The 14,753-nt window shown below is 35.1% G+C and overlaps 1 protein-coding gene and 1 long non-coding RNA gene across 3 annotated transcripts; one reads left to right on the top strand and one right to left on the bottom strand.

The window, feature by feature from the left end:
• Positions 1–464: 464 nt before the first annotated feature.
• LOC114299285 (uncharacterized) lies at positions 465–2,593 on the top strand. Its single transcript, XM_082918207.1, has 5 exons — positions 465–809; positions 926–1,071; positions 1,325–2,137; positions 2,271–2,369; positions 2,455–2,593. Exons 1-5 carry the CDS (start codon positions 465–467, stop codon positions 2,591–2,593), a joined length of 1,542 nt encoding a protein of 513 aa, XP_082774333.1.
• Positions 2,594–4,305: 1,712 nt separating this feature from the next.
• Positions 4,306–6,184, bottom strand: LOC114289767 (uncharacterized). 2 transcript variants are annotated; one of them, XR_014364270.1, is made up of 3 exons: positions 6,027–6,184; positions 5,745–5,941; positions 4,306–4,493 (listed from the first exon to the last, which is right to left on the bottom strand). It is a non-coding gene; the product is annotated as an uncharacterized LOC114289767 (long non-coding RNA). The 2 variants fall into 2 exon arrangements; XR_014364271.1 differs by having other exon boundaries at positions 4,306–4,485.
• Positions 6,185–14,753: the final 8,569 nt, after the last annotated feature.

Genomic DNA, 14,753 nt, shown 5'->3' with positions numbered 1-14,753 from the left:
CCCAGAGGCCAATTCTTTACCCTTGGCATCTCCAAGTGCGAGCAATGCCGGTGAATCTTGTTGCAACGAGGGAGTTGATAATCTGGGTTGAAAGTCAAGCCAAGAAGAGAGACAAGAGTTCAATTCAGTTATGGAATTTGTGGCAGCGGAGTGAAGGTATGTGTAGAGGTCCGACGGGCGACCAAGGCGAGGCTGCCGCCCGCCGGTGAAGCAGAATGACTAGGTTCTTAACCTTGCTCTGATACCATGTAAAATAAATTGATAGAGAGATGTAAAATAAATTGATAGAGAGAGAATAAATTGTATGTATTATTGATTATATTATTGATAGATGTATTGAATATGTTTACAATGATGCATATATATAGAAGAGTAGAGTAGGTAGGTGTGTAGTAGGTGGTAGTAGGTGGAGTAAGTGGAATTTTAACAATTACATTGAGCGCCATCGGTTTGAAGAGTCCACGATGACTGTGACAGACTTGTTTTGGGCACATCCTACTAGTTTGGACTTATTTCGGTCTTTCCCACGTATATTAATTATGGATTGCACATATAAAACCAACAGATATCGGCTTCCTCTTCTTGAAATTGTGGGAGTGACATCAACTGAAATGACATTCTCTGTAGCTTTTGTATACTTACAGTATGAGAGGGTCGATAACTATGCGTGGGTGTTAGCTACATTGCGTGATGTCATGGATGGGTTTGTTGTGCCAACAGTTATTGTTACTGACAGAGAGCTAGCCTTGATGAATGCCATACAGAAGATATTCCGAGTGCCAGACATTTATTATGTCGTTGGCATATCAGTAAGAATGTGTTGACCAAATGCAAGAAAATGTTTGAGACACAGCAAAAATGGGAGAAGTTCAACCATGAGTGGAACTCTGTAGTGTATTCATCTTTTGAAATTCAATACGAGGAGCGTCTTAAATCATTACTTAAGGAATTCAGTAGTTATCCTGATGCAGTCAAATACGTCATGGATAATTGGTTGGTTCCTTACAAGGACAAATTTGTGGCGGCATGGACAAACACGTGCATGCATTGTGGCAATGTTACAACGAACAGGTAAGATTACCTTTCTTCAATATGTTATTAATAAGTGCCATGTACTTGATTTTAACTTGGCTTACATTGAATTGAACAGGGTTGAGAGTGCACATGCAAAACTTAAAAGACAATTGGGTTCATGTCAAGTCTCATTTTAGGCATCATTTGAGAAAATACACAGTCTGCTTGAGTTGCAACACACTGATATCAAGGCTTCATTTGAGAAAAGTCTAACTATTGTGCAACATCAATTTAAACCTTCTCAATTCAGGGAGCTACGGGGTAATGTGTCTATCTCTGTATTGGAGTACTTGCTTGTCGAGAGTAAGAGAGCCATTTCCATTGGTATTGATGTTGAAGCTTGTGGATGCGTCCTTCGCCACACTCATGGTTTACCTTGCACCCATGAGATTGCTGACTACATCAGACAAGATCGTCCTATACCACTTGCTACCATACACTCACAGTGGAGGCAACTTCATATCTCCATATGCAAGAAAGAAGAGGAAATGGAGGTGACTTGTCATGCAGAAGTAGAGTTGTTTGTGAACAAGTTTAATGAAAGTGATAGAACCATGCAGTTGGAGCTTTTGAAGAAGTTAAAAGAGATTGTATATCCGGGAAGCACTTTTCTTGTTGAGCCGGAGGTGAAGCCCAAAACACGTCCTCGGGATCATAAGAAGATCAATGTTTCTACCCGTCGTGACCCGTGTGCATTTGAGTTAGTGCAATCTGGACATGATTCCTTCTCACCTAGGGACACTCAAATCACTACATTAGCTTCTACTCTGCAAACCAAGAAGAAGCGACCTGTTAAGGGAAAGGAGAAGGTGAATCCGAAAGGGAAGGCATACATTACTAGAACAGTGAAACCTGGTGCATATGTTGATGTTTTCCCTGTTGGGTTGAAACCATACATTAAGTTCGTCAAGGATGTAGTTGCAGATGGGAATTGTGGTTTCAGGGCTATAGCTGCTTCAATTGGTCATACAGAAGATGATTGGGCTCAAGTTAGGCGTGACCTATTGGGTGAGCTGCACACACACAAAGAGGAATACATTACACTTTATGGGTCCTATGAAAGGTTTGAAGAATTGACAAGCATATTGTCATACTTTGAAGACAGTCCTGGATACTCACATTGGATGACTATGCCTAACATGGGGCATCTTGTTGCATCGTGCTACAATCTTGTGTTATACCACTTGTCTTTACAGCAATGTCTCACCTTTTTACCTCTTAGAACAGTGCCAGTACCTTAACTTGATAGACGTGAGATTGCCATTGGGTTTGTCAACGGAAATCATTTCGTCCAGGTATAACAGAAACTTATCAATTGGGTTTGTGCATGTACAAGAAGTTATGAGGTATGACCACTAAGTCAATTGATATTTGGTGCAGGTTTTGTTCTAGCCAGGCCATCCAGTTTCTCCTATTGCCACTAATTGGAGAAAATACCTTCACCCTTGCGCTGTTGACTGGGATGATGCATATGTGCGTCGCATTCAACATTTCAAGGACATTATTCATGATAATGTAGCTACTCGAGAGACTTTTGATGTTGTTGATGTCGCATGACACATGTATACATTTGACAATGTTAGAATTATGGAAGAAATTAATGGATGTGTTTTTGATGTTGATGTGTTATGTTTTGCAATGTGGATTGAATGTTATCGACCATTGTTACCATTCCATTGTAATAAGAAAATATCATTTAGAAAATCAACGACCATTGTTACCATTCCATTCTAATAATAAAATGTCATTACAATGCCATTGTTACCATTCCATTCTAATAAGAAAATATTAACCACTGTTACCATTACAACAATGTCATCTTACAAAAAACACCAAAAAATATTCATCAACTAACAAAATAACATGTAACAAAATAACATGTCACGAATTAGCTGTATGCCTACGCCTAGGCCTACGACTGTATGTCAATGTCGAAGATGGAAAGCGACCTCCAGCAGAACTAGGTCCAGCTTCGTCAATGTGCTGACCTTCAAGAACATGTGTCATACTCTCGATAGCCTGGTAAAGTTGATAAGGATGGCGAATCCCCTCCTGATAACCAGCGTCAATAATAGGATGTGAAATCTGCAGTGCATGTGCAATACGAATATCACATTTTAGGGAACATATCAGAAAAAAGTAAGTTACATATGCATAAGAGAGGATAATAGATTACATCCGCATGTTCGCTGAAATCCTGATGGTCATGGACACGCGGTTCATCAGTGTGCTCGACATATAGGTGCGTGATATTCTTATACCAATCCATGTAACTCGGTACACATTGCAAAGCTGACGAACTGGTGTGCTCCTCCGTTGCTCAGATAACACGTGGTTATCCCAAGCCTCCCAGATCCTATCCAAGTATCTGTACATGACTGTATATCGTGCAGATATGTTGCCTCGCGCACCACGACTGGGAGCTAGCGGTGCATCTAGGATGGTTTGAACCCTGCCAAACTGCCTCAAAACTCTATCTGGATGATAGGGTTCGACAACGTCTAAGCACTTTAAGCATCCATGGTAGAACGTAACCGGGTTACATGGATGCCGGTCTCTGCAGCTATGGTATGGATCCCAAATAACCTGTAAACGTAAAGTGTTTTTGCATTAAAGTACATAAAGGGTAAGATAAATGGAAGTGTTAAAATTATCGCAGGATGAGTAAACTTACATCAGTAGCTACTAAACTGTCAAGCTCGGCTCGAACAGATTTCAAATGGTCAATGGAGGAACCCGCCTCTCTCCTAGATGTCCAATGGTACACGTGTGGCATGTCTTTATTGTAGCCCATGTTCTGATGAGGTCGGAATGCTCGGAAGTGCTCATAAATCCACGCCTCCAAAAGATTCATATAACCACCCATCTGCTTAACCCCAGACCAGCTAGCAAACCCCAACTGTCTATATAAAAATGCTAATGCAGCAGCACCCCAGGCATAAGTATGTATGGATCCCAAATCTATCAACAAGCCGAGGTAAACAACGGGAACCCTGCCGCCACTCTTGTCACTGAAGAGTGTACATCCCAACAGAAACAACAAATAAGCTCTTGCAGCGTAGGGGTGAGCGTGGACCGGATTGGTCCGGATTGGGAGAAAACCAAGACCAATCCGTTATCTACGGTTCCTGGAAAATTAGAACCAATCCAATCTGTTTAAATTGTGGAACCAATCCGAACCAATCCGTTGAAACACGGATTGGATCGGTTTAGGACCACGGATTTAAATAATTAAATAACAAAAAAAATATAGACATTACATTTTCATTTCAAATTATAAACTGTAAACCATTCCAAATTAAACTTTCATTTCACTAGCATTTCCATTCTATTCCACTAGCATTTCCATAAACTGAAAACCTGTAAACATCCTATGCCACTAGCATTTCCATTCCAATAGCAACTCCATTCCTGTAAACCTGTAAACAATATAAGTAAAAACAACACCCATTCCAAGTAAACAACATCCATTCCATTATAAACTGGAGCAAACATCCTCCATTCTAAGCAAACATCATCCATTCCAAGCAAACACACATCAACAATAATGCTGAATCAATTCCAACAAGAAAAACGTAAAGAAGAGGGAATAAAAAGAAAAAGGTAAAGAGCATTGTAAAATAGAAATTCAACATGCAAGCAGTTCCTAGTTCCTACTTTCTAAAAAAAAATTACTATTTATGCAATCTCTCTTTTGGTTCGAATTGATATACTTACCATTTCAATATTCATAACTTAAGAACCAAACAAAGAACCTCAATAAATTATATACAATGTAAACAAATGAACAAACACCACAACAAAACTCAAAGATCAAGTTGATTAGAACCAAAAGTAACTATATGAAACTTGATCTTCTAATTAACACATCAACAAACTCTGAAACTCTTTCAACTCTATGACAAAGAGACTCACACAATGCTCTACAGAAACATTTTCAAAGCTCAACACAGTCCAAGTATTTGACGCAAGAACAAAAAATAAAAATAAAAAAACTAAAAGCTTTCAAACTGGATCAAATAAAATTACAACATGAAGGAAAACCCATCAATAAAAACATTCAATATGCAACTGGATCTTCCAATTAACACAGAAACACACTCTGAAATCATTAAATTTTATGGCAAAGACGCTCACACAATGCAGTAGAGAAAAAATTTCAAACATCAACAAATTATGCAGCCCAGGTATTCGATGAAAGTATCAGACAAAAAAAAAATTGAATCTTGAAACTGGATTGAATAGCGTTAAAAATGAAAACCCATCAACAAAAAACACATTAAAAAGCAGAAATAAAAAATAAGCTCCGAGAGGTCAGAAATCCTGGACATTAACTCAAGCTCTTTCAGGCTTTAAATCGTAGACATCTTTGACACTTTTGTGCTTTGAAGTAGAACCAATCAATGTTTCTAACTAGTTTAATTTCCATAAACACTGATTTGTGCATCAATGGTTACAAACAACAACAAAAAATAGAAATACAAAACAGAGATGAAATCAGAAAAAAAAATAAAAAATAAAAACAGAAAATAGAAATACAAACAGAAAAAAAAAAAATCGATCTAAAAAACATAATAAAAATAAAAATAAAAACATAATGTAAACATAAAACACAATAAAAATAAAAAAAAAAATAAAAATAAAAACAGAAAAAAAAATCTCCTACTTACATTCACTAAATCCATTGTAGATGACATGAACAATCGATCTAATCTGCGATGGATGATCTGGGAACCTATTTCAGAGTGTTAGAGATTAAACCTATTTCAAAGTGTTAGAGAGAGAGAGAGAGAGAGAGAGAGAGAGAGAGGAGCTCACCGAAAGAGGAAGACAACAGCTATAGATCGATCTAATCTGAGATGGAGATCTGGGAACAAATAAACAAAAATAGTGACCGGTCCGAGAAAGAGAGATGAGAGATAAGAACACCGAGAGAGAGAGAGAGAGCTCACCGACGGAGAGAGAGCAGCAGCACACCGATCTGATCTGAGATGGATGAGAGTGAGACAGAGAAAACTCAGTCTGAGATGGGAAAGAGAAGAGAGAGAGACACCATCGATATAGAATAGAGACCTGAGATGAGATGAGAGTGAGAGGCGTGAAGGTGAGGCTGCTGGATTAGGTTTACATTTTAGTTTTTATATCATGTAAGAAATTATATGGTGTGGGAAGGTATATAGTATAAAAATATAGTTTATTTCTAGATGGTCCGGATCGGTTCCAATCCGGAACCGTAAGGTTCAATCCGGAACCGATCCGTGGCCTACGGATTTTGAATTTTCTAATCCAGAACCGAACCACGGATTCAAAAAACCAATCCAAACCTATCGGATTGGATTGGACTGGACCGGATCGGATTACGGATTTTACGGATTCCTTGCTCAGCCCTATTGCAGCGCACTGTATCGCCTCCTCGGGGTCTGAATCTGTGACACCAGCAAACTGACTTCGCAACCATTCAAGCCTGACTGAATTGCCACCAGCAGAAGAAACCTCTTCATGTGCTACACGTTCAGTAATCCCCAAGCCATAAATGAGTAATGTAACTCCATGATGATCTGTCACATCTGGTATGCTGACTGATTTGCCTACAATGGGAAGGCCAAGAATAGTGCCAACATCATCCAGGGTCAAGGTCATCTCACCAACTGTCATGTGAAATGTGTTCGTCTCAGGTTGCCATCTCTCAACAAAACTGGAGATTAGAAGCTTGTTGACGAACCGATAAGTGCAACGAGCTAACTGTGACAGTCCAGACTGCTCAATAATGGCTTTGAATCTGGTGTTGTTCTCTACTAACCACCATAGCCATGCAAGGATCTTGGAAGAGTGATTATGACACTTTAGGGGCCCTCGTTCCTACAACACAAATGATATCTCATCACAAACTACCATACAAAACACAAAAAAAAAAAAAAAAAACTCATATACAAATGAATTTCAGTTTTACTGACGAATGTTTACCTCCCCGTGTCAAATAGCTGCAGCCACATGACTATTGAAACTTCGCAGTATTGACGAATCAGTCGGTCCACCTAGAAAAGCATGAGTAAGGTACTCTTCCTGGACAGGAGGAGAATCAGGTAAAGAGGTATCCTCCACAGCAATGTCAGGCATATCATAACCTTCAACTCGTCTTTGGCTTCGGCCCCCACTTTGACTGGCACTGGGAATATCATATTCTACCGAAACTGGATCACGACCTCGACCACGACCTTGACCTCGTCCTCGCCCACGCCCTCGTCCCCGTTCATGGTCTACATCCAATTCACGACGTCGTCTATTTGAAGCAGTAGGTGGGACACGTTGTTGATATTTAGAATCCATATTATCTGCAAAAAATACTAAGTGTGTGTGTAAATAAAGAGAGTGTTTTAAATTATAAGTGTGTGTGTAATGAGTGTGTGTGTAAAATTAATGAGAGTGTGTGTAATGAGTGTGTGTGTAAATAATAAGTGTTTTAAATTATAATGAGAGAGTGTGTGTAATGAGTGTGTGTGTAAATAATAAGTGTTTTAAATTGTAATGAGAGTGTGTGTAAAATTAATGAGAGTGTGTGTAATGAGTGTGTGTGTAAATAATAAGTGTTTTAAATTATAATAAGTGTTATAATTAAGTGTTTTAATTAAGAAGGGGAAAAAAAAAAAAAAAAACTTGTTCGGAAGTTCACAACCGAAAATACCTATTCTGTTCGGAAGTTGTTGTCCGAAACAAAAACATAATTCCGGAGGTTGACTGTTGTCCAAATTCAATTTTTTCGGAAGTTGACTATCGAATGAATGTAAAAATTTCGGAAATCTACTGATGAAAATATTGAATTTTTTCGAATTCCTACGTCCGAATACATTGTTATGTTTCGGATAACTAGTTCCGAACGACGGTTCCAAATCACAAACTCTACATTCCAACTGAAAAACTCTACATTACAGATGAAAATGAGGATTGAATAGGAATGATGATTCAAAAGTAAACTCACCTAATGAGGATTGAAAATCTGATGGAATGCTTCAATGGGATGCAGCTTCGTGGATGAAATGCTTCAATATATTTGCACACCTGGGTTGCACACGGTAAGGAGATGGAATGCTTCAATGTGTTTGCAGATGTGCTTCAATGCTTCAATAGGTGCTTCAGCGGTGATGGAATGCTTCAAGGTTGAAGATGTGCTTCAGATTCAATAGGTGTGTGTATTTGGGGTCGGGTGTGTGTGTGTGTGTGTGTGTACATTTGGAACTCACCGTGTGTGTAGTGAGGAAATTAATTAGGAATTAATTTTTTTGGTGTGTGTTTTGAGAAGGATGTGCAAAGACGGGATTAGGTGTGCGTATATAGAAGCTCCCCTGGGACAAGGGGATACTACTATGCCTAGGTAGGCACAACAACTTGCTGTGCCCCTTGTAGGGATCGATATTGGGCCTATGTCGATGATTCAAACCGTTCATATTTTAGGATTCGTCAAGTAGATCATTCATAAAAATAAAAAATAAAAAAAATCAAATCAATTGGACATTTGTAATCACAATATCACATACGTTTTGAAAAAAATAAACGGTAAACATAAATTTGGTAATAAGTCATATTTAAGGCCTTGATCATGTAGTTACGACTGTCCAATAACTTAATTTTTGTTATGTATATTCTACTCGACAAACTCTACAATATGAACGGTTTAGATTATCAAAATAGTCTCAATTAGAGGTGTGTGCGGTGTAGTTCGGACAGTTTGTGAATAAAAAGTATAAATCAAATGGCAGATTGGCGGATTGACAAATCGTGATTTGGGAAGTTTTGGGTAGATTGGTGGATTGAAAAATATTCTTAACAAATTATCAAGCATTTGCCTAATATATAATACTAATTTGTATAATATTTTTCGTATATATAACACAAACTAATTTTACATAATATTTTTCATATATATAACTAATAATTTGTAATAAATTTTATATCTTAAATCTCTCTCTCACTCATTTTACCTTGATATTTCATTAGAGGTTAAAAATATAGTGGAGCGGAACTATTTCAAAGGAGGATTATAAATTAATGTTGAATTTGTGGTTAGTGAATAGAACAGTGTGAATTGGTGCAGATTGATGCAATTTTATCAGATTGTGCAGTATTTTACGTAGTCCTAGTCCCAATATTGACCTCGGGAGAGGGGCCCAACAGTACCTCCATTCCCCATTCACTAGAAGACTCTATTTGCACCCGAAAAATTAGATTGGACACCCCAATTTAATAAAACTTTTTTTTATTATTTTTAGGTCCCCATTTAAAATGCCCAAAAAGTACTTAATATTGAAAAAAAATACAAGTCTAGGTGTTTTGGACACCCATTCATAATCAAACTCAATCTTTCCTTCTTTCTTCAATTTTCTTCTTACTCTCTTCATTTTGCATCTTCATATTCACCCCTATTTTGCTTAAATCTATCATTCTTGCATTCTATTTCATATTGAAGTTAACAATGGACAATGAAGAAGATGTTTCTAAGCAATTTTTATTTTTATTTTTATTTTTATGGAGAAGTTAAGTTTTCTATTCATGTTCATTGTTTTCGACTGTTGGGTTTACGCAATATGTTCGAAAATTCAGTACGTAACAAACTACAGTTATTCAGAAACTTGTTTCTAAACAAAATTCATATATTTGACAATGTGTTTGAAATAATGGTCATTATTCAGTGTTTAATATCCAAACAATTGTCTATGTTCGGCTCTGTATTTCCAAACATTTAATTGTTCACATATTCCAATTTCAAACAAAGAGAACTATCTGATATTATATCTCCAATCAAATTACATATGGTCAAAAACTTATTTCTAAATAAATTTAATTTTGTTCGGTAATGAGTATCTAAAAACAATTAAAATATTCAACTCTGTATTTCCATACTTTTAAACTTTCTATCTTCTCCTATTATGGTTTAGGGTGATGTTTTTATATGAAGTAGTAAAATTTCAACAGAATGTCTAATGGAATTTATTAGTAAATTTATCACTCATGAGGTATGCTACGCACATAAAATTAGTAATTGTAATGTGTATTATCAATATGAATATTAGTTGTTATTTTTGTCTTATATATAAATATTCAAGAGTTTAGGAGCATTAATTCGATTGGTTCGTGACATAAGAAGGATGAATAGTTTTGTAATTGTTACAAAGAGAGCTGAAAGAAATGGTTATTATAGAGATATAAGAAAAAACATAAAGGTCTAGAGACAAATGAATTTCAAGCTAACTAGCACAAAAAAGATGTGGTTGTCCTTTTTAACAAAAAGGAAAGAAACTCGACACAAATGATGATTGGATGTTGGAAGTCGAATGCTAAATATATACTGTTTTAAGTACTTTTAATCAAGTGTTTTGACTGTGTTTATAACCTTAAATAATTTAAATGATATGAATGATAAGTATTTAATTTTTAAGTACCCAAAATTATTGTTTGGAACTGAGGCAATTTAATATTTTTGGAATTGATTATCCAGATAGAAAAGTTGGAACCAATTTTCTGTTGTTCGGGATTTGAGTTTTCGCACATATTTCATTTGTTCGGTACCAAATATTCGAAGCAATTTCATAATTTTGGAATTAAATATATGAACATATTTAATTTGTTCGGCACTAAGTATCTGGATAGAACAGCTGGAACCAATCTTCTGTTATTCAGAATTGAGTATTCAGATGAAAAAGCTTAACCAATTTTCTGTTGTTTTGAACCGAGCATCCTGGCATATTTCATTTATTCGGCACTGGGTATTTGAAGAAACTGTAGAACTCACATTTTTCAAAGAATCAAAATAAAAATTCCCAAATTGATGGAATGCTAAAATATCCTAAAACAATGGGGGGTTGGAGACAAAAGAGGGGTTGGAGACGATGGATTAGCGACAAGGGTGTTGGAGACGGCGGGGTTGTTGGCGACGACAAGGTTTGGCGATGACGGGTTGACTTTATCGTTAAGGATGAGTTTGTGCTTCTATTGTAACTATTAGACTAACAAGGTGTAGAAAATAGGTTTCTAATATATTTTTAGAATTTTAAAGATTTTTAGGGGAATAATAGGGTATCATTTGGGGTGTCCAAAAAAAAAAAAATTTAAAATTTTTTGTTGAGGTGGGGAAATTCTATTTCCATACACCTAATTAACTCAGGGTACACACTTAATGAAATATTAATTTAATGACAATTATATCCGAAATGAAAATGACCATAATAGACATTCAACAACACCCATAATATTATATGAAAAAATTCTCTATACACATCTTTTAAGAGCAAAAAAAATCTCAATGTATACCTTTTGAGTTAAAAAAAATTAAACCCTAATTTTTCCATTGTTGTCACTTTACTTGTTACACATTCTATACTCCTCTATTACCTACAAAGCAATATTCTCAAAACATCTCGCTTTTGATTTCATTCAGAACTTCAGTGCCTGTTTACAAGTGGAAAAACTGATTTCAAGTTCCTGATTTCAATGTACAAGTGGAAACATCTCGCTTATGAGCGAGATCGTGCAATGACAAGTGAAAAAAAAAAGAAAAAAATTCCATTCGAAACTTTAGTGCCGACGAAACACGTAATTTTCAGAACTCAAATGTCAAAAATATTGCAACCGTTCGGAACTAATTGGTCGAAATAATATATTTTATTCAGAGGTTAAGTTCCAAAATAAATCTATAGTTTCGGAAACCCAGTGTCAAAAGCCTAAACCAGAAATCTTAAGAACAAAATTGAGGATTTTATGTCAATGGAGTGCACAAAGATCCGAAAATGATAGATGCAATAACAAAATGACAAATGTAATAATAAAATGGAATGTCGTCTTACCTTCAACACTATTTTTGAGAGTTTTCAATAGAGGAAGCATCACTTCAGACTTTGGCCTTTTTTCAAGGGCGTGGGTGGGTCTACAAATGTGGAAGTAGAGTCAATTAAAAGTGTGTGAAAAAAAGAGTTAAGTGGTGTGCATACAATGATTATGACTAATGATGTAATTGTAACTTTAAGTGTGTGGATTGAAAAAATTAATTAATAATCAAATTAATAAGTGTGTGTATTGAGAAAAGATGTGCACTGAGTTAATTAAGTGTGTGGAAATAGAATTTCCCGTTCAAATGTTCAAAGTAATAGGATGCCTAACCTAATTTTTGAGGTGCATTTAGAGCCCCCCATTTACTTTTGTAATTTGGTAGTTAACATATCAGGGAGAGGTTCATTGTTACAACTCAAACTTTAAGGAGGTCATATGTTTTTTGATAAAATGACAAAGGGTTGAAGTATAATTTGGTAAAGTGTAATTTATCCTAATGAAATAGTCGATTTAACTAAGATAAATTAAGTGACTGATCAAGCAAATAATAATATATATTTTTTTAAAGTTTGGTAGTCTTAAAATATACATATATTTTTTACGTAGTTCAAGTTTATCTAAAATATAATAAATTGCATCATCTTGCAAATTCAACTAGTATTGTATCATGTAAGAAAATTGGTTAACAAAGTAACTTTTTGGGCTTACATTATTTTACATTGTATTACTAATCAATAAAAAAAATCATAAATAAAATTAAATGAACATCTCCTCCCTCACTAACCTAACTGTGAAATGATTATTTATTTATTTATTAATAATACTAGTGTGATATCATCTTGTACTCCATATATTCACTTATTCAATAATGCCTTTTTGCAATTGTTAACAAAAATTTGGTTTAGGCTCAATCGACAGTAATTGATCGATAGATTTAAACTAATTCTCAAATAAACATAAAAAAGAATAAAACTTTGCGGTTAAGTTGCATGCGTTAAACAGATTAAGGACTTCCCTAAGGTGATTAAATAAAGAAGAAACAGAATATGTATTTATTCAATTAAATTGTCAATTATTACTAGTTACAAAAACTTAATCAGGGACAAAGAAATGAAAAATACAACAATTGACAGAGAAAAGAGAAGTGGAGGTTCGAAAATTACTTAATCTACTCCTAAAATGGTGAACTTAAACTATTCCTAAGTTATTCTGTAGAAAAAATGGTGTAATATAGGCTTATTTTGGGCCATCTTTGAGCCCAAAATTGAGTGGGCTCCAAACGTCTTTTGGGTTGGGTCTGAAGAGGTGACGTGTTCCTTGCCACGTGGCAAGTCGCACGGTGAAGACGGTTTGTTAAAACCATTTATGAGTGAATGAGAAGTTGACGTCGTTTTCGGGTTCATGGAATGGACAATTTAAAGATTTAAATGTAAGTTTCCTTTTAATGAGTTGTCCCACATTGAAACTTTAAGAGAACTTCTTTGTGTATATAAGCTCTGGACTACAACACTTGGGTTGGGCCCCAAGGGACACCCCAAGTTTGTAGAAGGCAGGAGTTATGGACAAAATGAATCTTGGCCCAAACCACCACACACACGCGCACAGTCACCGTGCCGGTTGTGAGTTGTGGGTCAGGTCGGTTTTAATATTAATTTTTTAGACAAAATTTATTTGAATCTTTTCCAAAATTTCTCGCGGGAAAAATTAATTTAAATTTTGTAATTCAAATTTGAGTTTGAATATAAATTCTTGTCCAAAAGTTGTGCCTCATTCTGTCCGAATTTTCTACCGTAACTGTTGAACAGATTTAATCAGTTTTAGATCTGTTATACAGTCCAAACAGGTCTTAATCTGTTGCACCTGGACAGATTGAATTTCGGACAGATTCAAATTCAATTGTAGCAGTTTTTGAACAGTTATTTAACTGCAGCAGTTCTGTATCTGTTCAGTTTAAATACTGCATCTGTTCACTTCCTTGGTACCTGTTCAGGTCAAATTTTTTGCCTATAAATAAAGCCAATTTTCAGTAGTCCGGGGCATCCAAAAAACAGTCTAAAAAATCATTATTTTTGCTGTCCTATTTTCTGCACATTTGCATATATTCTTCATATTAGATTTTAGGAATTTTATAGAAAGTATAGAACACAAGGTTCTAGTTTGCCGGACAAACTTGTTTGGAGTGCTACTACAAATTTGTGAAGATCATTGTATCCTGGGAGATAGACGCCATTAGTCTGTAAGCACCGAAGCAGGGCAAATCTGTCTTAAGGACAGAGTGTCACACACTCGTCTTAGTCTTTTATTTTTCCATTCGGTTCGACAAAATAAATTCTGTAAGTTTTTATTTTATTTTGTTTGATTTAGTTTCAATTTATTTTATTTACACAGAAGATTGTTCTAACAATCTTAAGACAGATTCGAATTATTCTGTTTATGGAATTTTGCGTTTGTTTCCTTTTCTCTTTTTTTGTTTTAAAAAAAAATATAGATATATATATATATATATTTTCTGTGGATTTACAAAAATAATATTCTGGTTGGAAAAACAAATAGTGGTTATATACTATTTGACATATAGTAGTAATATATTGTCTATTTTCTTTGACAACTAATAGTAATATACTAGTGTCATTAACAATTTAGAATATTTATTTGTGAAATTTTTTTAGAAATTAATTTTGGTTTTCAGAAAGTATTTCTGAGTGTTCATTAATTAAAATTCTGTTTTGGTGTTTTAATTTTTGAAGTATTACAGAAATTTAATTTTCTGTGTGGAATTAATTTGGTTAAATAAATTTTATTTTATTTCCAAATTAATTGAAAATAAAAGATACATTTCTTGTTTCTTTTATTTTTACAGA

This window comes from Camellia sinensis, chromosome 3, assembly GCF_055761805.1.
Source record: "Camellia sinensis isolate YWXY chromosome 3, ASM5576180v1, whole genome shotgun sequence".
Classification (NCBI taxonomy): domain Eukaryota; kingdom Viridiplantae; phylum Streptophyta; class Magnoliopsida; order Ericales; family Theaceae; genus Camellia; species Camellia sinensis.
Note: the sequence above shows the minus strand (reverse complement) of the source record. Positions and strands in the feature narration are given on the sequence as shown.